This window comes from Hippopotamus amphibius, chromosome 15 (assembly GCF_030028045.1).
Source record: "Hippopotamus amphibius kiboko isolate mHipAmp2 chromosome 15, mHipAmp2.hap2, whole genome shotgun sequence".
Taxonomy (NCBI): Eukaryota; Metazoa; Chordata; class Mammalia; order Artiodactyla; family Hippopotamidae; genus Hippopotamus; species Hippopotamus amphibius.
This window is the reverse complement of record NC_080200.1, coordinates 22,339,390-22,364,459: the sequence shown is the minus strand read 5'-3', so window position 1 is coordinate 22,364,459 and position 25,070 is coordinate 22,339,390. Positions and strand designations below refer to the sequence as shown.

The 25,070-nt window shown below is 37.6% G+C and overlaps 1 protein-coding gene across 1 annotated transcript; it reads right to left on the bottom strand.

Annotated features, from left to right (window-relative positions):
• Nucleotides 1-4,454: 4,454 nt before the first annotated feature.
• TRIM58 (tripartite motif containing 58) lies at nt 4,455-17,786 on the bottom strand. Its single transcript, XM_057708403.1, has 6 exons — nt 17,364-17,786; nt 13,936-14,031; nt 11,123-11,353; nt 9,178-9,200; nt 8,981-9,081; nt 4,455-5,041 (listed from the first exon to the last, which is right to left on the bottom strand). The coding sequence occupies exons 1-6, from the start codon at nt 17,784-17,786 to the stop codon at nt 4,455-4,457; spliced, it is 1,461 nt and encodes a 486-aa protein (XP_057564386.1).
• Nucleotides 17,787-25,070: the final 7,284 nt, after the last annotated feature.

Genomic DNA, 25,070 nt, shown 5'->3' with positions numbered 1-25,070 from the left:
CTGATAAACTATAAACATAGCTCTGGAGAGTTAAAGCTTCAGAAAAACTAAAATCTAATGTTCAAGAATGACTCTTTAATCATTCTTTATGATTTTACCCATTCTTTATAATGATTTGAGCTAGAAAAAAAGTCCAACATATAACAGAGGGATGCATGGAAGAAGGGCAGTGATGGTGGGGAGAGCAGAACAAAGACATCCTGTAGGGAGAAGAGGAGGCTCTACCCTGCAGTTAAGATGAAGTGGGGTTCATAAAGCATCCAAGAGTCAATTTCTATAACATTTTTATTCCATACAATTTTATATAATGCTCCTCACATGCTTAGAGAGTGTGAGAATTTGCATATGGAGTACATACAAGGCAATGCATAAGTCAAAGGTGTCATTGTATTATCACAGGGAATCAAAGCTATAGGAGACTCAATGGAACCATGCCTGGACACAGCAACTCATTGCATCACTAGAATCATTAGCTCTACAAATTTAGCCTTCTATTCAAATTTCCTCCATACTTAAACATTGATTTCACTCTTTTAGAACTTGACATTAAGCTTTATGTTGGTGGTTTTCTAGTTATAAACCAATAATAATAATAATAATACCACTATATTACATTTCACAAAATATTTTCAGGTCTGTCACTTAATTCTGCCCACCAAAATTAAACATTTATTTATTCAGCACATATGCATTGAGTGATAACCACATACAAACCAGTCCTTGAGGTGTTTGAGGTATGTCAGACATATTGTTATCAATAGACAATGATCCCTCCCCTCAGGATGCTTACATTCTATCCAGAAAAGGCAAAAGCACATAAATAAATAATAAACCTAATAGGATAACAATATAATACATTAGACGCTGATAAGTACTATAGTGAAGAAAAGAGCCTCCATTGGGCCCAGTGAAGGCGATTGGGAGGGTGAGCTCTGGGTGGGCTCTGGGGTAGGTCAGGTTGTATGATTCTCACTGAGAAGCTGGATTTGAGCAGGTTTAAAGAAAGAAAGGGAATGAATTAAAGAGACATCCGGGAAAAGGAAATTGAAGGTAGTAGGCACAGCTGGGAGAAAAGCCCACTGGTAGGAAGTGCCTGGTCTGGTGAAAACCCAGCCAGGAGGCCAGGGTAGATGGAGAAGAATAAAAAGGGAAGCAAAGTAAATAAAAAGGGGAGAGAGTCAGAATCAGAGAAGGAACTTGTGCTCAGATCTTCTAGGGCCCGAGGGTTTGTTGTAAACATTTTGGCTTTAACTCTAAGTTGAATGGAAGGTAATTGCAATAGTACAATAATCTTGGATGGTAAAAGGACCAGCCCAGCTGCTGCATTGTGAAGGGACATAGGAAGGGCCAAGGTACAGCTAGGATTACTGTTAGGAAACCAGTGTTCAGACCATGCTTATAGCAGCAGAGTGGTTAGGGCTGGCTAAACTCTAGATATATTCTGACAGTAGAGCCATATTGGGTTTACTGATGGCCTAGATATGGGAAGGTAAAATCAAGAATGGAGTTAACCAGATTGTTGGCTTGAGTAACTGAAAAAATGGAGTCATCATCCACTGGAAAAGCCTCTATGTACTCGTGTGTGTGTGTGTGTGTATGGAATTGGGAAGGGAAGGAGAAGGGGTTATAATAGGAGATGCACAAAGCTTTGTGAAACTTGGAATGCAAGGGATGAAGAAAGATTTAAGCAGGATTAGTAATTAACATAAATCATAAGATGCACAGTGAGATGATAGGGTTAAAGGGAGACAATGGAGACTAGGATGTTAGCTTTCTTGGTAGGGAGAGGGCATTCTTGGGATTCCCTTTTCACTCCTTGAAGAGGGTAGAAGGCCAGAGGCCATGAGGTTTTCTTGTCCCTGTAACTGGGTGGAGCCCCTAGGGGTGACCTGATTTTAGACCAGTGACCCTGAACCTCTTGATCCCTGTGGGAAAGGGGCCCTACTGCTCTGAGTGTATATTCTCTATGATGACTCCTGTCACAGATGCTCGCCCTATAGTGACATGAACACTCAGGTGTTACAATAGTTTGCCATGCCCCTTTTAAGTCCTGATGATGGGGAAGCAGGAACGGAGACCCAGTGCATGAGCCAGTTTTCTACTTAGATCATGAGTGGAAAAGGCCTAGGTCATGCATGGTGTAAGACATATCAACAAGAGGGATGTAAGGGTACATTATTATTACCTCTGTGTCCAAAAGAGATAGGGGAATTGTTTGCTTGTGATCAAACATAAATGTATCAAATGTGAATATACAGAAATCTGTGTTTAATACAAGGTCCCATTGATAAAACATGTAGAGCCACCTGGAAATACATTTTGATGAAATTTTACCATTTCTAAAATTATTATACTCCATAATGCTCCTCCAAATATAAAAAGTCTGAAAAGAAATATGCTAAAAATATAGAAAGAAAACTATATTAGTAATGTTATTGCAAAGTATATGAGAGATTTTAGTCAAAGAAATCTCTCTGGAAGAGAAAAGCTCCTTAAAAGTCAAGGTAGAGTTAAAGTGAAGGATTAAAGTCCTGACATTATTATCAGGATAAGGTTATCTACATTTTCTATTAATTAATAATTATTTAACATTTAAACATTCAGCGTTTAAACATTTTGACATTTGGTTAGCAATTATTTATTAGGCATAGATATAAAGATGACAGAAAAGTTAAATTTCAACAACTTTTAAGAATTTTGTTAGGAATGTACAGAATATACTTTAAAAATAAGTCAAATACTATCATCATTTCATCATGATGCTCATTTTTATACTGTATTTAAGTAGTAAACTTGAATTTAAACCAATCATATAAATCACAACCTTACTTATTTCCCAAGATATTGGGAATTCAATGCCATTGTTGCTCATACAGGAATTGTACTAAGTAGCTGAGACTGAACGAGAGAGGTTACTCGTTTGAAGTCTTACAACTAGTAGATGAATAGTTCAAAGACTAGTTGAATCAGAATTCTGAGAAATTTCTACTCTAAAAAATGTATCCATGCTGTACACCTGAAACTAACACAGTATTGTAAATCAACTATGCTTCAATTTAAAAAATGTATCCAAAGATAAAGGAAAAAGTTGTAAAGGATAATTCATGGGACTCAGTGATATCAGAATCAGAGGAATGAATTTCATCATTCTCAAAAATTGACCCCTAAGTGAAGAGGATTTCAAGAGTAATTGAATAGTCACAGGAATCATGAATATATAAAGGGATGGTTCTGAATAAATTAATCTGGAGGGAAATGGAAGGTTAGGCAATAAGAGGCATAAAGCAAGAATAAAAATAAAAAGCAATAAAGAGAAAAAGTAAGAGAGATGGAGACAGAAAGATGCACAGAGACAAAGAGAGAGAAAGAGGAGAGAGAGAATAAGAGATGATGGAAAATAAGGAGGAGGAAAAATGGAATTATGGATCTGATGCTAGAACAATATTAGACTGTTCTGAACCAATTTAAGAATTGCCAATTCTAATTCTTAATATGTGGATGATTTAGAATGAAGAGATATTGAAAGGAATGAGACATTAAAATAAATGTATAGCTATCTTCGTTTAATACAAGGTCCATTCACTTGAAGAAAACCTCATCAAGAAAGTATGTGGAGCCATTTGGGAAAAGAGTGATAAGACTGCTCCACTTCTAAAATTATTATACTATGCATTCCTTGTCCAAACACAAATATTTTATATTTTCTCTTTTGCCCCTATAGGAGGATGTCCATAGTGACAAGGAACAAAGTGCTGACCTAAATAGGGACCTCTGCTGAGTCTTCACATATGTACAACGGTGAGTCAAACATTATCCTCACTCTGAAGGTCGAATTTATTTTAATTAACTTTTAGGAAAGACAAATACATCATTTTTCAACATAATCTCCTTGCTTTTCAATACGCTTTGTTCATCTGTCAACAAACTTTCATATTCCCTCATTTAAAAATGTTTTAAGCTGAGCTGTGAGCCACAAATGCACCACTGTCTTCACTTCATCAGAAGTGAATCTTCATCCTCATAGGGCTGCTTTCAGGGGACCAAACAGGTGAAAGTCCAATGCAGCAAGATCAGGACTATAGGGAGGATGCTTTAACACCTCAAAACAAAGTTTTTGCAGAGTGTTGACAGTGTGGGCAGAAGTGTGCATCAGATACACCCTCAGACCACAAAAAACAAATCACTGCACGCTGCTCTTCTTTCATGCAAATCACAAGTGGGGCATCCAGTTTTGCTAGCACCGCAGTTACAAATGAACTGACGTAATGTGTTCACACCTGCACACCAGTGACTGGGGAGACAGTAGCCTTGAATGGAAAGCCCTATAAGACAGTGCAGCTAACAGAAATTTTAATATAACTTCAGTGCGGATAATTTTTGATTCACCCTCGTATATCCTCCATCCTACTCCAGGAAACTATGCTAGGCTTGGGGTGTATCTCAGCAAGAGAATTTTAGGAAAGATAATCAATATTAGAAGCAGGGTTAAAATGACCCCTGGATGCCCAATTTTCAAACTCCACTTCTGTCATAGGTGGCAAGGTAAGAGGAGTTGTGTCACAAATGAAAAAATAAGGTCGAAGAAAACCAGAGAAGAGGTGGTTGAATGTGTAGATATAAGACCCATTTGTGATGTTGTAAAAAGAGATTTCACCTGCTTCATAGTCCAAGAAAATCCCAATGCAGCGAGGCCGTTCCAGGTGGAGGAGGGGGACTGATGGGGAGGCAAGGACCATGTACTCACTCCCTTTCAGTAGCCACAAGGCCCAGACCCCGTTCTCAGGAGATGGTGTGGTTTCTCCCTTTCTTGACACTGTCTCTTGACAGACACCTAACCCCCATTCTGCTCGTTCTCCCACCATGACTTCCCAGTAATGCCTCCCTGAAGAGAAGTTCTGCAAACCCAGGATACAGGGCCATGTGTCAAATCGCTCAGGGTTGTTGGGGACATCCCTCCACAGTTCTCCATCCTGTACACTGCGCAGGTCAGCGGTCAAGAGGAGGCTAGGATGTGCCGTGGCGGGATCCAGTTTTACGTCAACTGTGGAAAGAATGTTGTGGAACATGTAAAAGAACAGAAAAGACTGGTGAAAACTTAGGAAGCCATGATATTGAGACTATCACACCATTCCCCACTCTCCCTCTAATAACTCCTGGAGATAACAAAGTATGTATTTCATCTTGCAGGTCAAAGAGTATATGCTTTATTGCTTTTGGGTGTGTTCCACTGCTATGTCTGCATAACCCAGGGCTCATTACTGTCCCAATTAAAACATAACCACTGAAGATAAGACAAACCAAGTGCATAACCATTTCGATTCCTTTTATCTCCATCCAGAGCACTTGGGTGCTCTTTGGAAGATCTGCATTTAACATAAAATTTACAACTCCCTTGGGACGTTTTTTTTCTTCTCAAAGCCTATAGGAAAAATTCATTGGTATAAAATCCACCACTTTCAAAGCTATGTTACTATGGTAGGAAGAATTCTAAGATGAGCCTCATGGCCTTCAGACTCTGGGGGTACTTTCATGATTCTATTATATTATGTGACAAGAGGGAGATTACCTTAGTGGGTCTAATAACATCACCCTTTAAAATCAGAGAGGTTTCTTTGGCTATTGGGCTGTCACCAGAAAGGAAAACAGAGAGATTTGGATTTGATGTATCATTGCTGCCTTGACGGTGGAGTGGGCCACAGTGGAGGAGAAGGGTGAGTGACCTTCAACTGATAACCAGCAAGGAGATGGAAATCTCAGTCCCACAACTGCAAGGAGCTGCTTTAAGTCAGCAAACTGACTAAGATTGCACGTGGACTCTTTCCTGGACCCTTTAGAGAAGCTCAGCCTGGTCAACACCTTGAGTTTTGATCTTATGAAATCTTAAGTAGAGATGCCAGCTGATCCCACGTGGGCAGCAGATTTGAAGAACTGTGAGCTAATAAATGGATGTGGTTTTAGGTATCTCAGTTTGTGGTAATTTGCTATGCAGCAATAGAAAATTTGAGATTGATATGACATTTTATTTGTACATATAATTATACATCTATTAATGAAATGACCTCAGTGAAGAAGGGAGGATATAAAACATTCAGCATCCTTTTTTTGGTAAACATTCAAAAATCATAAATTTCATTAACCATATTTTAATTTTTAATATACTAATCACAAATACTGATATGATGACGGTTGTTTTTATTTGTCTCTAAACCACTTCTAGCTATCTTTTTTTGATACTCCAACCTGAGTGGGTCACATAAGTAGCACATCACCTATGCTATCCCATGGAACCACCCTCAAAAGAGCCATTCTCATCTGCATACTGTAGATGAGGAGACTCAGAGTCCAAGAGATTATATGATTTTCCCAAACTCTAGAGGTCATAAACAATAGGAATTGAAAAGTGGGTCTCCGTGGAATTGTGTTAGGCCTATTTAACAGATGTTATGTCATCATCATATATCACTCCCCCTCCATTTATAAGAAAATAAATCTGTGAAATAGTTGTTAATGCATCCATCCTCTCCCTACAATACAGTTCCTCTCCCTACCTCTTTTTTCTTAAACTCATTTGCTCACCGAGCTAGAATAATACCATAACCAAACTGCTCCTTCTTCCCAGGGCCCCATGCACTGATAAATGATCAGGCCTTAAAGTTCATCTTATGTGACTTTTCTGTACCACTGTTGAGAATCCTTTTGTCCTGGAAAATGTCACTTCTCTTTCCCAAAGACACCAATTACAGTGCTTTCCCTCCCTCTCCACTGGCCACCCCTTCTTGGTCTCCTTTGCTTTTTTTCCTCTTCTCCTCCATCACTGCAATTGGAGCAGCCAATGGTCTCAGGATTGGGACCTCTTCTCTCTTTCTCAGCTCACTTCTGATGTGTTCTTGGGCTGGCAGGTGTAATTAAATGCCATTTATATGCTTACTAATTTCATATATATATATATGTATATATATATGGCCTAGACTTTTCTCCTGGAATTCCATATTTATAAATTCATTTGCCTACCTGACATCAACATTTGGGTATTTAACATACATAACAATATTGATGTGTCTAAAACTCAATTACCTTTTTCTGCCTTGCCTGCAGAAAAAACTCAACAGCAATGTAATGTAAACAGCAATTTCATTAGCCAATTCTGGAGATTTAAACCTTGGAATCATTCATGACTTTTCTCCTTCTCTTTCCAGAGCTGCCTTCAAAATATACCAAGATTCTGTCTATTTCTCTGCACCTCCAGTATTACTACCCTAGTCCAATGGACAATCATCTCTGATTGAATCATCGCAAATGCTCCTAACTGGCTTTCCCACATCAAGCTTTGCCCCTTTGTAATTTATCCTCAATAAAGCACACAGGGTGATCACCACAAAACATTAATCCAATCATGCTATTCCTCCATTTACAACTTTTAACCGATGTCCTATTCATTCGGAGGTAAAAGCATCCTTGCTGACAGTGGCCTGTCTGTTGGGTCCTGTGCTACTTGGACTTTTCTTGGCCTCTCCAGCTCTCCCCTCACTCACTCCACTACAACTGCACAGAGCTCCTCATAGCTCCTGGAATACATCTTCCATATTTCCATCTCAGGCCTTGGCACTCATTTCTGCTGCCTGGAACGCTTTCCTCCAGATCAGATATTTGCTGAGTTATGCCCTAGTGAGTGAAGTCTTCCTTCCAAATTCCAAATTAGATGCCCTAACCCCAGAACTTCTGGCCACCCTTAATTTATTATTTTTTCAACATTCTATATCATCTTCTAACATTCTGTGTATTTTGCATAATTTAAGCAAATATTTGACACATGAAGATGTAGATTTGTAAGATTTTTTATATTACTGTTCAATTTTATATTCTAATGCTTAGAAGAGAGACTACATAAAATACACAATATTTGTGGAATTGATTAGTTAATTATTTAATTCAGTAAAAATAAATGGGAATATGAAAACACTGATTATAACTTGCAGCATTTCATGCAGTTAGTATATATCAATCTGCCCATCAGAACATGGATTAAATCGTTGAACAGGACTGATAAGATTGGTTTTCTCATTATGGGACAAAGCAGTTTCCCTGTAAGTAAAAAAGCCACTAGTAAGCCACAGTCTGTTTTCATTACTTGGTATAAATTGAACATAAAAAAGAAATTTAAAGTATTGAATCTATACTGTTTTAAAATAACAACATAATAAGACCAAACAAACTAATTATAACACCACAGTTATTTCTAAATATAATTGACTGAATATTTTTGGCTTAATTGACTAATTGAAGAAAGTCATCAAATTGCCAGATAATAAAATAATCCAAACCTTATATTATTTGATACACTGCAATGCCTTCATACACTGATGACTTTTTTCTGTTTTCAAATATTTCATTTTGTCCTCCTACCGATACAATTTTTTTAGCGTTTTATAAAAAAGGAAATAGAGATAAACTGGAACTAATATTACTTATGTCACAGTTAATACCACCTTCAAGCCCACTATTCTAACCAGATGTAGCTTATATGGGTGTCAGTGACTCTGATATTCTTTCGGACTATTCAGAAATATCCCAATACTCTTTTTTCTTATTTTTTCCCAGCATGGTGCTCTCTCCCTTCCTCCCTTATAGTTTGGCATGACCATGTGACTCACTTCTGTCAATAAAATCTTCAGGGAAGCCACGTGTGCCACTTAGGAGTCGTGCATGGTCTACCATCACCTTGTCCTTGTCCATGGCTTCCAGCAACAGGAAAGTGGCAGAGCTCTGTCTGCATGGGTTCCCAGAGTGAGATTATGTGAAATTAAAGCCTCTACAATCCAGTAATCAACCAATAACATGAGCTCAAAACAAAACCTTGCAGATTTTAGCCAGTAAACTTTGGGTTCTGTTTGTTACTATAGCCTGACTGGGACAGTATCAAACTGCAATAATAGCCAAATTACAGGTGTCACAGTTCCCCAGGCTCTAAAATGCATCCTACCTTGGAACTTTCTCAACATTTCCCTCATCCCAGGGATGCGACACATTGTCTTCAGCTCCATGGGGATGGTCTCTGGTTCCAGCCGTGTGACACTCTTACTTCTGAGAAGAGCACAGTACCCACAGTTCTCAGTAGGGTTAACCACCAACCTCTCCAACCTCTCCCAACCCATTCTGGGATTCAGAAAGTAAACATACCGGCTCAAGGCTCCTCCCACACCCTGAAAGTGAAAGAGAAACACAAGCAGGTGTGAGTTAGACCACTGAACTTCTTTTGACAGATTGGGAACACACCATGAACAACTCTTTAGGAATTATTGGAAATCATTAACTATTAAGATAAAACTATAAGAGACATGACTCTCTCTTAATAAAGCAGTCCTAAAACAGGCTGTTATTGACTTTTCTCATGAATTTAAAATAATATACTCAGTTTGCCGCTATTAAAATAAAAATCAAACCACAAAGAGTCGAGGTTAATTCCCATTATATCCATTAGCTTAACTATTTTCTAAATTGGTAGTTCTGACATTTGGATATTTTAATGAAGAATTATAGTCTGCAAGTGGAATTAGGGTAAAATTGATTCTAAATATATGCAGAATAAATGTATAGGCATAAAATGTTACTCTCAATGTCCTTGTAAGAAAATCCTAAATTTCTCATTTTTTGAACCAACATACCATGTCTATAGACTCATATGTGAGCAAGTTACCTAAGTGGGTAAAAATAGAAGTCGTTAATATCTAGCAACATATTATCTCCAAGTAGATTATTAAATAAATCACTTGCATTACATTTGCCCTCTCCCTCTAAAAATAGCCACCTGTCAGATTAATTTTGACAGGACATACAAACAGGGAAATGATTAGCTTTACTTTTCATGGGGATGGCAGACCTTGCTTTTGGCCATTGAGGGTAAAACGTAGCTTATTGGTACTGAAGGGAAAAGGGAAAAGTGGGTATAAAAATAAAAATAAATTATTTGAGAATATATTCTCTTTAAGATTTGTATCACAAAACATCTTAAAACTTATTCAGTGCTAATAAATGCTCATTTTAAATACGTTGTGTTTTGAGATATGGTGAGATGAGACAATGAGTGTTATTGAAATGCCAAAGTCCTTGAGTTTACCATCTGAAATTTAGAAAATTGATTCCTTTCTGACAGTTTGCTCCCTAGAAAGTGGGCATAGCAATAGTAATAATAATAATGCCATAAGTTTTACTGATGTACAGATATATTGAAGACAGAATGGGGAAAATTAAATAAAAATGCTTTATAAATTCATTCATCTAACGACCCCCTACCCTGTGACCAGTGTTATTTAGTCACTGCACTTGTATGAGAGTATGAATTACTTAGTTCAGAAATCCTTAAAAGAATCTTTGGTGATGAAATACAATGAAATGTGCCCAGAAAATTTCTACTGCAATGAGTTCTATCATGATAGCTCACACCCAGCAACAACAATGGCTTTCTCAATTCACTTGGGATTCGATGCCTTCAAAGAAGATTAAAAAGAAATATTTCCTTTTCTCCGCTTTTTGTCTCTCTGTTCTATAATCTCAAATATATTGTGGGCAAGCTGCATGGAGCTCTGTTAATCTCTCCACACCATGCCTAGAATGAGCATGCAATGTGGGCTAGAAAATTAGCATTTGCCTGAAAAATAAATATGCAGATTTCAAGGTGGACAATTTAAAATATTACTCATGCTTTTGGCTATTAGCATTAAAAGTCAAGACTTTTTGGATTGGCCATCATTGAAATACAGCAATATCATCATTGACAAACTGCGAGGTTTTAAGAAATGTATTTTAGGCAGCATAGTAGAGATTGTCTGTTTTCTGTTTCGTCATATGTAAATCATTAAATTAATTTTAGTTTTAAAAATATATGTTTTTGCCTTTTGTATGAACTAATTTATATGATTCTTTAGGGTCCCTTCAGATTCCGATGATAGGATTGAGAATTAAGATGCTTTCCAAGGAAATTCTAGGGTGCCCGTTTCCTAAAGAGCATAAACGCTTAAGGAGTTTGTCTCTGAAAGTTGCTGTCTGTCCCCTTGGTCTCAGATCTACTCACCTCCCTCCCCTCAGGTCTCTATCCACCCTTCCCCTCCCAGGCACCCAGCCTCACCTCCAGCAGACCCAGGGCTGGACGCTGGCATCTCTCCTCCAGCTCCTCTGCCAGCTCCTTCAAGGCCCTGCTCTGCTGAACCAGCTGGTTCTTGCTCTCCCTCAGTTTCTGCAGGGTGGCTCGCTCCTCCTCCTCCAGTCTTCTAAGCTGCAGTTGCTCCTCCAGGGCCAGGAAGCCACGATACTTTTCAAACTCGAACCTGAAGCGTTGCCTCTGCATTTCTACTTTCTCCTAGAGTAACACAGTGCATCACATTTCTTCAGCAGTTGGGGCAGAGTATCTGGCCTCCACTTTCATGTATAGGACGATGAAGCTGGAGAAGACAATGTCTGAAGTGATCCCATCTTCATAACTGCATTTTAACAACATACAGAAACCAGAGACGACTCACCAGAAGGGGCCTGCTAGAGAGTTCAGACTTAGAGTTTGAGAAGTACTGTTGGATTTGGGCTCCCATTTCCCTGGACTTGAGGATAAGGCACTTTCATATTCAAGTTTCAGTACCATATATAAAACGGGGGGAAAGAAGGTTTGAGAATTAGAATTAAATATCTATTAAACTGTTGAGCACAGTGACTAGCACAGAGTAGTTGCACAACAGAAGTTAAAATTTACTATTAGAGTAGTCACTGGAATGAGAACTGTGTGGAAACAACCGAATTATGAAGAGAGATTAGAGATACCTTGATTTGTAAATGTGAATACGAAAAGGTTTAGAGGTTAGAAAATATTCCTCAGTAATGTGGTAATCATGAAACTACAAGGCTAACACTCTCTGCAGAACCAAGAAAGAAATAAGTGATTCTCGGGCTACTTATTGCAAAGGTTCAGGGAATTAATCTTGATTTCTACCCAAATCTCACCTCTATAGTTTTTTAATAGACCTAAGGAACATACTTCAATATAGCATTCATACATCTAAATTTTATTCTCTTGAGATTGGTATGTGGAAACTAGCTTTAAACTAAGAATAAAAGGCAAATTGTCCTCCCACAGACTATGTACATTTTGAAATCTCTGGCCCATTATTGAACGTTATAACATTTTGGTTTGATTTAGGAACACAAGTTATCAACTTTAAAAAAAAATTCTAATGGGTTTCCTCAAATTTTATGACTCAACTCTTTCCTCCAATTTCCCATTTCTACCTCCTTCTGCCACTTTCTAAACAACTAGATTCATATAACTCTGACCTCTTTAAAATCAACCAACTGTGAATTCCATGTTCTGATATGAAAGATACAACTCATTGAATTTCTCCCCCATTTCCCATATTGGAGGCTGTGCTATTGAGGAGCGGTGTTAACAACTCAGTCACTGGAAAAAAAAAAGTGGAATTATATTTGGATCATGAGAGATGACATGGTGAGAAGGGGTTTAGTTGCAATTCACTGTTCTCTCGTATCACCCTTTCAAGTACTAGAATTATACCTACAGATATAGAAAGGGTAATTTTCACAGAATGTAAAGTGTATTTTATTAAGCTCATGCTTGTTGCATTTGGCTCACACGGATACATTCTCAAAGGTAAAAATCATGCAAGTTTATCTGGTTTAGGATTGGGATCTCAGAATCATCTCTACTTTAGAATAATCTGTGGAGGGTTCAAAAAACGCAGGAACTCAGATCTCAGACATGGAATTTCTGATTTGGTAAATTTGTGGTCAGGTCAGCATTAAAAACAACTGACTTGGATTACTAGCCTTAAAAGAATAAAAATTATCAATAATCATCACTATCAATGAACTGTGCATATAATATACATAACTATGGAAAAAGATAAGACTTATCACAGAAGAAAAACACAGCAAAAATACTCCTTATGAAAATACCTGTCAGAAAACAGAGTACAAAACAAAATTTTTGAGAAAAGAGGAAAGAAAGAGTTACAAAAATATAGAAAACAATCAGAGGAAAAGAGTTCCTTGGAGAAGGAGAAAGAAGAGAAATATTCTATAATATAGATTCTATATATATATTATAATACATAGGATATAAATAAAAACACCTATGTAATTTCTATATACAGCTTCTCAATATTGACCCTGTTGACATCTGACCAGGTGATTCTTTGCTGTGATTTTTTTCGGGGGGGAAAGTGACTGTTCTGTGCATTGCAGGGCATTTAGCAGAATTCCTGGCCTCTACACAGATGCTAGTAGGGCACCCACCCTCTCCCAGTTGTGACAACCAAAAATATCTATAAAAACTGCAAAATATCTCTTGGAAGGCGACATTGCCCCAGGTTCAGAATCACTCTGTGTACGTTTGTGTGTGTGTGTATGTATGTATGTATAAATAGGTAAGAGAGAAAAAGAGCTAATGAGGTGTAAAAAAGAGAAAATATATACATGAATGACTGAAAAAGATGGAAAATTCAGATTATCTTTCTATATGTAAGATGGTGACTATTAGCCTGTATTTCATACATATAAGTGTTGTGGAATATTTAATATTTCATTCATCTATCAAATATATATATTTAAACTAGCAGTGACAGTACAAAACTCTGTTCCAGGTGATATAGTGAATTAAGATGATTAAGATCAAGGGAGTGAGTAAGATCAGGATCAGTAGTTTATTTACAACTTGGATCGGGGTAATATGAACAGAGATAAAAAAAAAACACAACTGTACAATATAATCTGAGGGTATGAGGTGATCCAGGGTGATACTGAGATTTTTTTTTTTTTTTTTTGAGTACCTATGTAGATGGAACAAAAGTGCTGGAATGCTGGTGGAAAAATGATTTAGTGACCCAAATTTGGATCCTTCAGATAGGCTAGCCTCCTGAAGCCCCAATATTCTCTCACCTTCCAAATGACAGTTTTCTTTCCCACACTGGCCTCCTGAGTCAAGGTGTCCTCCATCTCTCTCCTCACATGTTCCTGGGCCATCTGGAGCTTTACCTGTTTGGGAAGACATGCTTGCAGCCATCACAGATACCCTCATTCAATACTTAACATTGACTGGGTATGGGAGGAAATACAAAGCTCAGCTAAAACAGGCCCTAGAAAGCATATAGAAATGTTTGACCTCATTAATGACTGTTAAACATAAATATGTTTTTAAATGTTGATGCCAGGTGGAATCAAAGATGTATCTAAAAGTGTGTTCATTGGATTTTAAATAGTAAAACTGTAACTAATCAAAATGTTAAAAATAGTGGAGTGAGAAAAATTTTATTTTCACAGGATGGAATTAAAATAAGGTGTTGCAGAATACTTAATGACAAGAAATACAAGTATAAAGAAAATTAAGTATACTTCATTCAACTTGGCACCAATTTTGAAAAGTAAAAATGCTTATAATGAATATATAAAAACTAGGCAGAGATCAATGAAAATACATTCAGTAAACAAAATCTCATATACTAATGCTTGGTTGAAAAGTGATGCTATTCTGTATATTTATATATTTAAACTTCTTACAGTTATTTATTACTTTATTTTATTTTTTTAAATAAATAAATAAATTTATTTAAAAAAATACCACTTCCTCCTACAGCTGCTGAGAATATTTAATTAAATAAGGAAAATAAAGCCCAGAGCTGGGATTATCGTGGGTCCTTAATAAGTGCCACTTATTTGCTGTTGTTATCAATCTTTTTTTAATTTATTTTAAATTTTTTAACTCTTTATTGGAATATAATTGCTTTACACTTTTGTGCCAGTTTTTGAGATACACCAAAATGAATCAACTGTATGTGGCAGAAAATACCTTGTAAGTTAGTATTTATTAAGTGAAAAAGAAATATAGAATGTCATAAATCTTACAATGGGTAGAAAAGTAATTTAATGAAAAATAAATCTCTTTCAACCCTAGGACCCCTGCTAAAGGTAAACGCATATATTTTATTTACAGAGAACACACACAAAGATAGACACATACACATATTTTAAAACTCTTCCCAAAGTCATTCAATAAGTCTCAGGAAAAAAAAAAAAAAAAAAACAGACAAAAAACTAAATTCTCCCCAAAGTCATTCAACAAGTTCTACACACCAATCTCTTTTCTCTTTTTAATATAATATTCTAAGATAGAGCACATAAATAGCAGTAGAATCTATGGAGGCATTTAACAAGATGAAGAAACTAGAGATTTTTTTAGTGTTTGGAAGAAATAGAACACTTCAGCACTTATGGCCAAGGAAATTGTAAACAAAAGCAAGAAGGTGAAAATTGGGGCATGTTTGGATACAACGGTGATTAGGCTAGTTTTGCTGGATCGAATGATTGATTAAGACAAGGGAACTTAGGGCCGTAGAAAGTCTTGACTGATAGGCTAAGGAGTTCAGGAGATATTTATTTGGTATTTAGTTGAAAAGCTACTGAAATAGAGAAAACTTCCTTAGAAATATGACATTATCCATGCAATATATAGTACCTTCTGGATAAAAAAAAAAAGGCAGGAATACACTTCAAAAGTCTAGGTAGAAAGTAGCCAGCACCTGAATTTTGCAGAAGGCAACCAAAATCAAGAAAAACTAAGAGAAATATTTCTTGGTAGGTCCAGAGGGAAGTTGAGGGAAAAAAAAATCACAAACCTTGATTTAAAACAAAGTTAAAATAATAAAAATAATTATTATTATTATTTTATTATAAGTTATGATACATAGTATACACAGAATTATAAATTATAAATTATACATTATTAAAAATTTATTGATTGAATTAATTATTATTATTATTATTATTATAGAAAGTTAACATTTGCACTTTATTTCACTGTGATAGTACTTCAGGAAAGATCAGTAGATAAAAGATGACTTTAAAGCCCTTTGTGCTAGCAGCTGGTCCAGATGTTGAGAATTTAAATGTGTTCAGAATATGCCCAAAAACTTTTGATGAGCACCAGCAGGGAGAATCTCATTCATAGAATCTCATTCAGAGAATCTTATGAACCCGGCCCACAGATGCCACTTTTGTGGACCAGATACTCCAATATGAGTCACCTCTTCACTGAACATACATCATAAGTCCACAAATACATGTTGACTAGAGAAGGGCCTGTGTGCTTAGCAACTGGATTCCTACTTCAGAGTAACATGCATTGGCAGGCTTTAAAGGTGACCAGAGCCTTGGGCCCATCCAGACACTATTCTTAGCAAATGTTCAAACTTGAAGGTTGTTTTATGCACCCTAATGTTCACTGTAGCAGTATTTACCATAGCCAAGACATGGAAACAGCCTAAATGTTCTCTGACAGATGAATGGATGAAGAAGATGTGGTACATATATACAATGGAATATTACTCAACCATAAAAAAGAATGAAACAATGTCATTTACAGCAACATGGATGGACCTAAAGATTATCATACTAAATGAAGTAAGTCAGACAAAGATGAATATCATATATCACTTATATGTGGAATCTCAAAAAATGATACAAATAAAAGTATTTACAAAACAGAAATAGACTCACAGACTTCAAAAACAAATTCATGGTTATCAAAGGGGAAAAGTTTGGGGGAGGGGATAAATTAAGAGTTTGGGATTAACACATACACAATACTATATAAAATAGGTAATCAACAAGGACCTACTGTATAGAACCAAGAACTCTACTCAATATTCTGTAATAACCTATATGCGAAAAGAATCTGAAAAAGAATGGATATATGTATATATATAACTGAATCACTTTGCTGTACACCTGAAACTAACACAACACTGTAAATCAACTATACTGCAATGTAAAATATTTTTTTTTTTAAAATGAAGGTTGTTTTGGTGACAATATTAATTAACATGGAGATAAACACTATGCAAAAGCAAGACATGATACAAATGACAGCTGTTAGGAAGTGTTTACAATAACAATGTGCACCTGTACCTAAGAGCCAATTGGACAACACAGCCCTCTACACCAGAACTCTAGTTGTGGAACCCAGACAATCAATATCAGGAAAATTAAGACCCACATGAAATTAAATGGCCAGGGAGAATTTCACAGGCAAGAAGGGCAATCTAAAATAACGGTATGTTTGAGCTCCTGAACAGGGGTCCCAAAAGGCAGGGTTTCCACGGAGTAAAGGCATGGAGACCCCAAGGTGAATGTGAGACAGGAGGGCAGTTGGTTAGGAGGGCACAGGTCATTCAGATCAGGTTGTCATTTGGTTCTGTCTCTGGCAAGGCACTTTTCACACCTCTGACTCAGTCGGCTCCTGTGTTATATAGATCAGCTCTTCCAGACCCAGGGAACCATGGCCCTCCACGTGCCAGGGTAACACGTCTCACCTGGTAGCACCTGGCGGCCTCCTGCAGCGGTACTGTGTGGTGGCTCCTGTGCTCCGGGGTGGTGTCACAGATCCAGCACAGCACCTCCTGGTCCTCCTCGCAGAAGCGGCTCAGCTCCTCGCCGTGCCTCACGCACAGGCGCGCCCCCGAGGGCCCCGCGTCCAGCCCCAGCTGCCGCACGCTGTCCACCAGGCTGGCCAGCTGCCTGTTGGGCCGGAAGCTCTCCAGCCTGAAGGGACCCCGGCACTGCGGACAGGCATAGAGGCCGCTCTGTGCGCTGTCGGACTTCTCGCAGAACTCGGAGATGCATCGGAGGCAGAAGCTGTGGCCGCAGTCCACGCTGACTGGATTCTGCAGGAAATCCAGGCACACTGGGCACCTGGCTTCCTCGCACAGCCGCTCCCCCGGCGCCCCCGAGGCCATGGCCGGCCGGGCCTTGCCTGTCCCCGCAGATAGCAGAGCTGCCTTCCCCAGCTGCCTGCACTATCTCCCCTGGTGGTCTGGCACAGAAGGGAGGAACCCCACAGCCTCATGAGAAGCAGACACAAGATGGGTTTTATCCGCTGGCTGGGGTCCAAATGAGCCACTCCCAGTGAAAAGTTGCAACTCAGACACCCTCGACCACAAGGATAAAATTAACATTCTAGTTACCTTAGCCTCCTAGGAAACTGATCATTTGTAACGGAATCTCTCATAGACTACCTTATTGGAACCTGTATTCTCATGTTTTTGCTGTCAGTAAATTTGGAGAATTGCTTAGATCCTTCCAACATTTTCTAAACTATCCCATGATCTTCTTATCCTTATATGGCATAATGATTATTTATTTATTTATTGGCTGCATTGGGTCTTAGTTGCTGCACCCAGGCTTTCTCTAGTTGAGGTGAGCAGGGGCTACACTTCAATGCAGTGTGCGGGTATGTGGGCTTCTCATTGTGGTGGCTTCTCTTGTTGTGGCGCACAGGCTCTAGGTGCCCGGGCTTCAGTAGTTGTGGCACGAGGGCTCAACAGTTGCAGCTTGCAGGCTCTAGAGCATGGGCTCAGTAGTTGTGGCACAGGGGCTAAGTTGCTCCACAGCATGTGGGATCTTCCCAACCCAAGGATCGAATCCGTGTCCTGTGCATTGGCAGGTAGATTCTTAACCACTGTGCCACCAGAGAAGTCCTTGGCATAATGATTTCTTAAAGTTTTTTTTTTTTTTTCCCCAAACTATTTTTTCTACCTCCTATTAATTAACTCATGATAAAAATGGGTAGCTGAGTTGATGGGGAGATTCCAAAAAAATGTGTGTATAATAATGATAGGTCTATAGCCCAATGAGAATGCAAAGCATTTAAATAAATATCTGGCCCAGTTCGGTGAGTCCTATAATGACTGCACATGTGTTATGATTGTTGCAAAGCATGTCTTGGAGGTGGCAAAGCTGTAGGCTAAGGCATTGATTATAAGGAATGATTCACATGTGGCACCTGTGATGTGGGGGAGGCTGAGAAAGATATAAAAGAAGCAAGATTCTTTGACAGAATGAATGTGATCCCTACTTGCAATGAATATGGTGAGATCATCTGGAAAGTAGACAAATGTGGGAAGTGTGTGTCATCTGTGCAAAATGTAATTTTCATTTTGTTGAGTTTGAAGCAGTGATGGTCATGCCTGTAGCAAATCCTTCAATCTGTTCCTCAGCAGAAGCTGCCAGTCTCGGACACAAGGGTAACCAAAAGACACATGACAAATAAGCTCTCAAGGGAGCCTTAAGATCCATCAGGAGAAGTCAGACAATTATAAACTAATACCTGGGGGAAAGGACACTCACCAGTGCTGCAAGAATTTAACAGAGGGCTTTGAACTAACCTATGGGGTCGGGGTTGGGCCCTTGGGAGTCTCTGAGTGAATAACTGAAGGGTGAGTACAAGCGGAAAGCAGGAAGGGGGCTCTGGCAAGCGGAACAGCCAGTGGGCACAGGGTACACAAGATGAGCTGCTGCTGGGGGGAGCAGGATGAGCCCCATGACATGAGGCAGCCAGGCAGGCTGGTGTGTGTGAAAGATGAGGATGAGTGGCAGTAGATAAGGTCCCAGTGAGAGGCAGGGACAGATGACTCAGGTCCTTGCAGCTCCTGTGAGGTTTGTGGGTCCTTAATGTAAGGGCTTGGCCTGGAGCTTTGTTGGAGGTCAGGGTCTAAAGGGTTTTGAGGCTGTCTACCTAAAACTTAGGTGGATAATTAAAATACACAGGTTCTTTGAGAACAAACGGAGACAGTTATGAGCAGAACATCAAAGATGTGAATTTAGAAAAGAAAGGAAAATGGCAAAAGTCTCCTCAATAGAAAAAGCAGACCCTGGTCCCAGACTGAAGTTTGAGCCGCTTGCTAGATAAGGAGTTTTAGACAAGTTTCTGTACCAAACTTCCTCTAAAATCTGAGGACGTTGTAAGTGCCACTCATACAGTGCTGTTCAGAGGATTAAATAAGCTGGTAGATGTCACACATTTGATACAGGTCCTGGCATGTAGTATTTATATTTAATTAAAGAAAAAGAGAAGAAATAACAAAATAAATGGATAATTACTATCTAAGCAGGAGATTTATTTATCTATTTTCTTCAATACTATATTCTCAGTACCTTGAAGAGTAACTGACACATAAGACACCCAATAAATACTGATTGAATAAATGAGTGTACAAATGAATGAACATAATCAGTACAGTTTATCCTAGAAGCTAATGGAGGAAAAATTTCAATGACCATATTATGTCAAATGTGAGATCCATATTTTTCTACATTTTATATATATGATTTTAATTTATAATGCTGTGACTCTTGAAGATGCTATAACACATTTCTATGTAATTTGGAGATAATAAAATAACATATTGCTCAAATGTATGGAGGAATTAATAGCTCAGCTCCCTTGAATGCAGATTTTCTAGTGCCTAAAAGGCTGAGGAAGGTCACTGGCCTTGAATGTGGGGGTCAAAATGGTTTTCAGGAGGGTGGGATGGAGTGGGTCACCTGACATTAGATGGCACTTCTTCCCTGACTGGTTCTAAGGTCACTGAATTTAAGCTCTATTTTGTCTCTAGCATTGGGAAGCTAGGAATGACCTCTGTACCATCGTTCTTAAAAAAAAGTTTCCTTACAGCCCACTTGTGCAGGTAAATAGTGGAGTGGATTATAAGTAGATGTCATTGTATTTACAAATGCTACGTGAAATGCCTCCCTGAACACTTTCTTGTTTAATACAGTTGGCCTAAATTAAATTTGTGTTTTCTCATGATCATTCGTCTCAGATGAATAAAACACATCTTTGTGCTGATATAATCAAATTTTGGTGCACCCACTCCTGAATCCCGACCCTAACTGCATTCTCTGATTCATTTGCAGATTGCACAGTTCCACACCTTTTAGTTAACATCCTCACCCTTCTCTAATACTCCATGTTTGTTCTGCCTTTCTGACAATATAGGATCCCTCTCCTCTGACCATTCCTCCCTGCTCACCTTTCCTAACTTCTTTGACATGGTGGCTTTGGGCTCCTGAAACCCTCTCTCCAGGGCATCTATATTTTCTTTCCTAGCCTGAGTCCTTTTCAACAAGGCTCTCAGCTCTGTTTGACCACACCCTTGCCTCAGCTTTGGGAATTTATAATCTCCTAGCCCCAAACTCAGCCCACTCTGTAATGAAAAAAACAAACAAACAAAATAACCGCAGGCACAAACCTCAAAAACAACCGACACGGCACTTTCCTTCCTGATTGTGGTTTTTAAAAGGATGTCTGTTGGTTTTCTCTCTCTCTTTTTATTTTTTTCCTTAGTTTTTCCTCTTGTTTTTTATTTTGTTTTTTAATTAAAGTATAGTTGATTTACAATGTTGTGTCAGTTTCTGGTGTACAGCAAAGTGATTCAGTTATACATATATATGCATGTATATATGAATATACATATATATTCTTTTTTATATTATTTTTCATTATGGTTTATTATAGGATATTGAATATAGTTCCCTGTGCTGTACAGTAGGACAATGTTTGTTTATTTATTTTATATATAGTAGTTGGTATCTGTTAACCCCAAACTCCTAACTTATTCCCACATTTCCCCTTTGATAACCATGTTTGTTTTCTATCTGTGAGTCTTTCTGTCTTGTAAATAAGTTCATTTGCATTATATTTTATATTCCACATGTAAATTATATCATATAGTATTTGTCTTTCTCTATCTGACCCACTTCACTTAGTGTGATAATCTCTAGGTCCAGCCATGTTCCTGCAAATGGTATTATTTCATTCATTTTTATGGCTGAGTAGTATTCCATCGTCTGTTGGTTTTCATTTCATCAGTTGTATCCTGCATTTTTATTTTCTTTCCCCCTGAGTCTGTATTGATAATTCACTGAGCTTAAGGTTGTCCAATGTCCTTTGTAGACACAGCTTCAGCTTTCACTGGCTATATAAGGGGTGCCCACATCCCATGTACCTCTGTGCTTCTGTGAAGGGAATTCAGAGAGAAAGTTTGAAGCAGAGAAGGCTCCTTGTGACTGTAAGTGATAACTGAGGGTTTCTAAGACACTGATCAGTGCAGTGGGAAAAATGCTGGCCCTTGGCCTGTTTCATGTGCATATGAGCTTCAATCAGCACATGTACATGTTAATAAAAGTAGATTTATTCAGTAATGTTATACTCAAAAATGGATTTATGTTAAGAATTTTTAAAGTGATTTGATAGGTTCAAGGACAAGAATGTTGTCTTCATATTTTTACTCCAAAGTCCCTTCACTCTGGGCCTGCAGAGAGTAAGGGCCCACTATAGCTTCTGGATTAAATTAATACATGCAATGTCCTGTGTGAGATTTGCAATCACTCTCTGAAGGATGTGGTGTAAACCACATCCATATGTTAAATATGAGAAATTCGAGATGTAAGCAAATATAGGACTGTAGAAATGGGCCCTGCCTTAACTCTAGTTCTAGGTCTTATGTTCAGTGATGTTTCTGGTGTGCCCTGCAGGCCCTAATAGGACTCTCATATTCTTTCTGCAGACATTACAAGATCTGGATTTGGAATCAGGTATAAAAACCCTATCCCAAAGAGTGGACTATTATGCAGTCCACAAATGGTGTTTAATTATTTTTCCAAAATCCAACAGCACGAGAAAAGACCTATGATGTAAATTAGCTGTAAAATTATCTGCAAAAAAAAGGGTAAGATACAGGCTAAAAAAATTACCTGCAAATTTGCCAAGATATAGGCTATAAGTAGTAATGAAGTTATACTATCCCATGTGTGCGACACACACAAACATTTTTGGAAGATAAGATAGGAGATGTCTAATTCTGGGAGACAGTAACATAGACATTTAAAAATATATATTTTTATCTGTATTTTCTTGTCTTCTTAAACTGTCCTAAAAAATACATACATGAATCATATTATGTTGAATTTATTTTTAAACATGTTAATTAAATCAAACATCAATAAACAAGGAATTATGTCAGCCTAGCTCATCAGGCTATAGTGTTTGTGTGATTCACTGGTGAATTTCAATGCATGGATGAGCCACAAGCACATAGTAGGTGCAAAATGCATATTTGCTGAGTAAATGAATGATCAAAAACTATCCAAAATATATGCAATTTTAATTTTTTTATATGTTCAATATTTTAATATTTTATTTTAAATTAAAAGACACAAATTTCATTTAACTAGAAATATTAATAAATTTGGTCTTCTTAATTAGACTTCCATACACTTGAATTTTTTTTTAATCCTGCTATATTATGGATGGGTTAAGAACTTTTTCTTTTCCAACTCATCTCTTAATTCTCAAATTGCATTTTTGTGTTAGATTGACAGATTAACACTGAGAATGAGCTTGGGTACAGATTGCTTTAATTGAAGGAATGAATTAATTTGCAGTCATGATATTTTTAAATTTAGTCACACTTGTAATTAAAGTTCGATGGAGAAAGGCTGTTCAACAAAAAAAACAGCTGTCATAAATTCAGTCCTCAGGGTAGGCCACTCATTAATTACCTGCTTGCTAGATTTAAAAAACACACTTTTTAATTTGATTTTATTTTTAGTTAAATATCATTGGGACTGATCTTAAGTTAAATTTTAAAATTGTATGTCCAAAAGAATGTAAGAATTGCATCTATCCAGAGTGTGACTGACATCTAAGCCTCAGTGGGCAAAGTTGAATCTCAGAAGATTGGTTTCATTGTTTGCTAATTTGATTGGCAAATTACAGAAGAATATCTGGGGAACAGGATTCTTGGAAGAGCCAAGTCCCCAAGAAACGCTGAGTTATTGAAAGGAGAAGTCTGCCTTACACAGCATCAAACTCCAGCAGAAGATGGCAAATTCCCGCTCTCAAGAAAAAAGCACAGTCTGCATTTGGGTTACAGGATTGCAGTTCAGATCCTGGATCCTTGATTTAGGGCTCTTCATGCTGGGGAGACTGACTGGTAGGGGAGGTTCATGTGGACAGGCTCGAAGGTTTTCTGAAAGAAATCCAAATCCTGTGTGTTTTAGTGTTGATGATACCAATTTTGTTATTTTGGTTGTTGTGGGTGAGGATATTGAATTCTAAATATTATTCCTCATTCCCAAGACAATTTTAGCTCTATCTAGTTGGAGACAAATTCAATTATCTTACCTAAATTGTTTAACATATAAAACTGTAATAGCTGAAAAGTAACCAAAAAAGAAATCTAGAGATGCCAAAGCCATTTAATTGACTCTAGTCAAGATTGCATATAAAAACAATAACATTCTTGATTATATTTATTTTCACATAATTTCATATATATATATAATTTGCATAATAAAGCTATAGCATTAGATCTGTTACACTGGTTATTCTAGTACTGAAGTAAACTCAGCACAGCATTTTAGGAATCAGATTTTTTTTTAGCTCAATGTAATTAAGATAATTGTACCACTTGGAAATTATCAGTAAATAATTAGTATATCACTAGGTGGTGAGTTTCTCGTTTCTGAAAGTATTGAAGCAAAGAATGGTAATTAATAAAGTTTGGTTTCCTTGTGCACCTGAATGTGCACTATAAGACAGATTTTAAATGACTAGGAAATTGGGTCAAATGCCTTGTAAACGTAGTTTATCTATTTAGCTTTCCTGTGGGCTCCGAAACTAGGCCTTTATATATGTATATATATATATATATATACACACATATATACATATATATGCATCGATTTTGTTAAAATACCATTTTTACTCTATATGAATTTTTCTTTGTCAAATGGAGATAATATTCTTAGTGATTTTACCCAAGTATAGGAGGGGAAAACAGAAAACAGAACACAGCAGAAATACAGAACTAAAATAAAACAATGAATTAGCAGAACAGGATGAATAAGCTGATTGGCCACATTGTTTTATTTACTTATCAGGAACAGTTCACAGTACATTTATGTTCCCTGTGTAAGCTGAGTGTTGCTGTGGGCTTTAAGCAAAGGAATGGCAGACTCTCTTCTAAAAGTTTTACTCTGGCTGCTTTACTGAGTATTTACTGAAGAAGAGCAGGTGGATGTGGAGGGGCTGCAAGGAGACTATTGAACAATCCAAGTGAGAGGAAGTGGAACTTTTTTTTTTTTTTTCCAGGGAGGATGCAATGTAGTTGTTAAATGGTGATCAGCTTCTGGATATATTTTCAGGTGGAGCCGGGCAATTTGAGTGAGAAATTGGA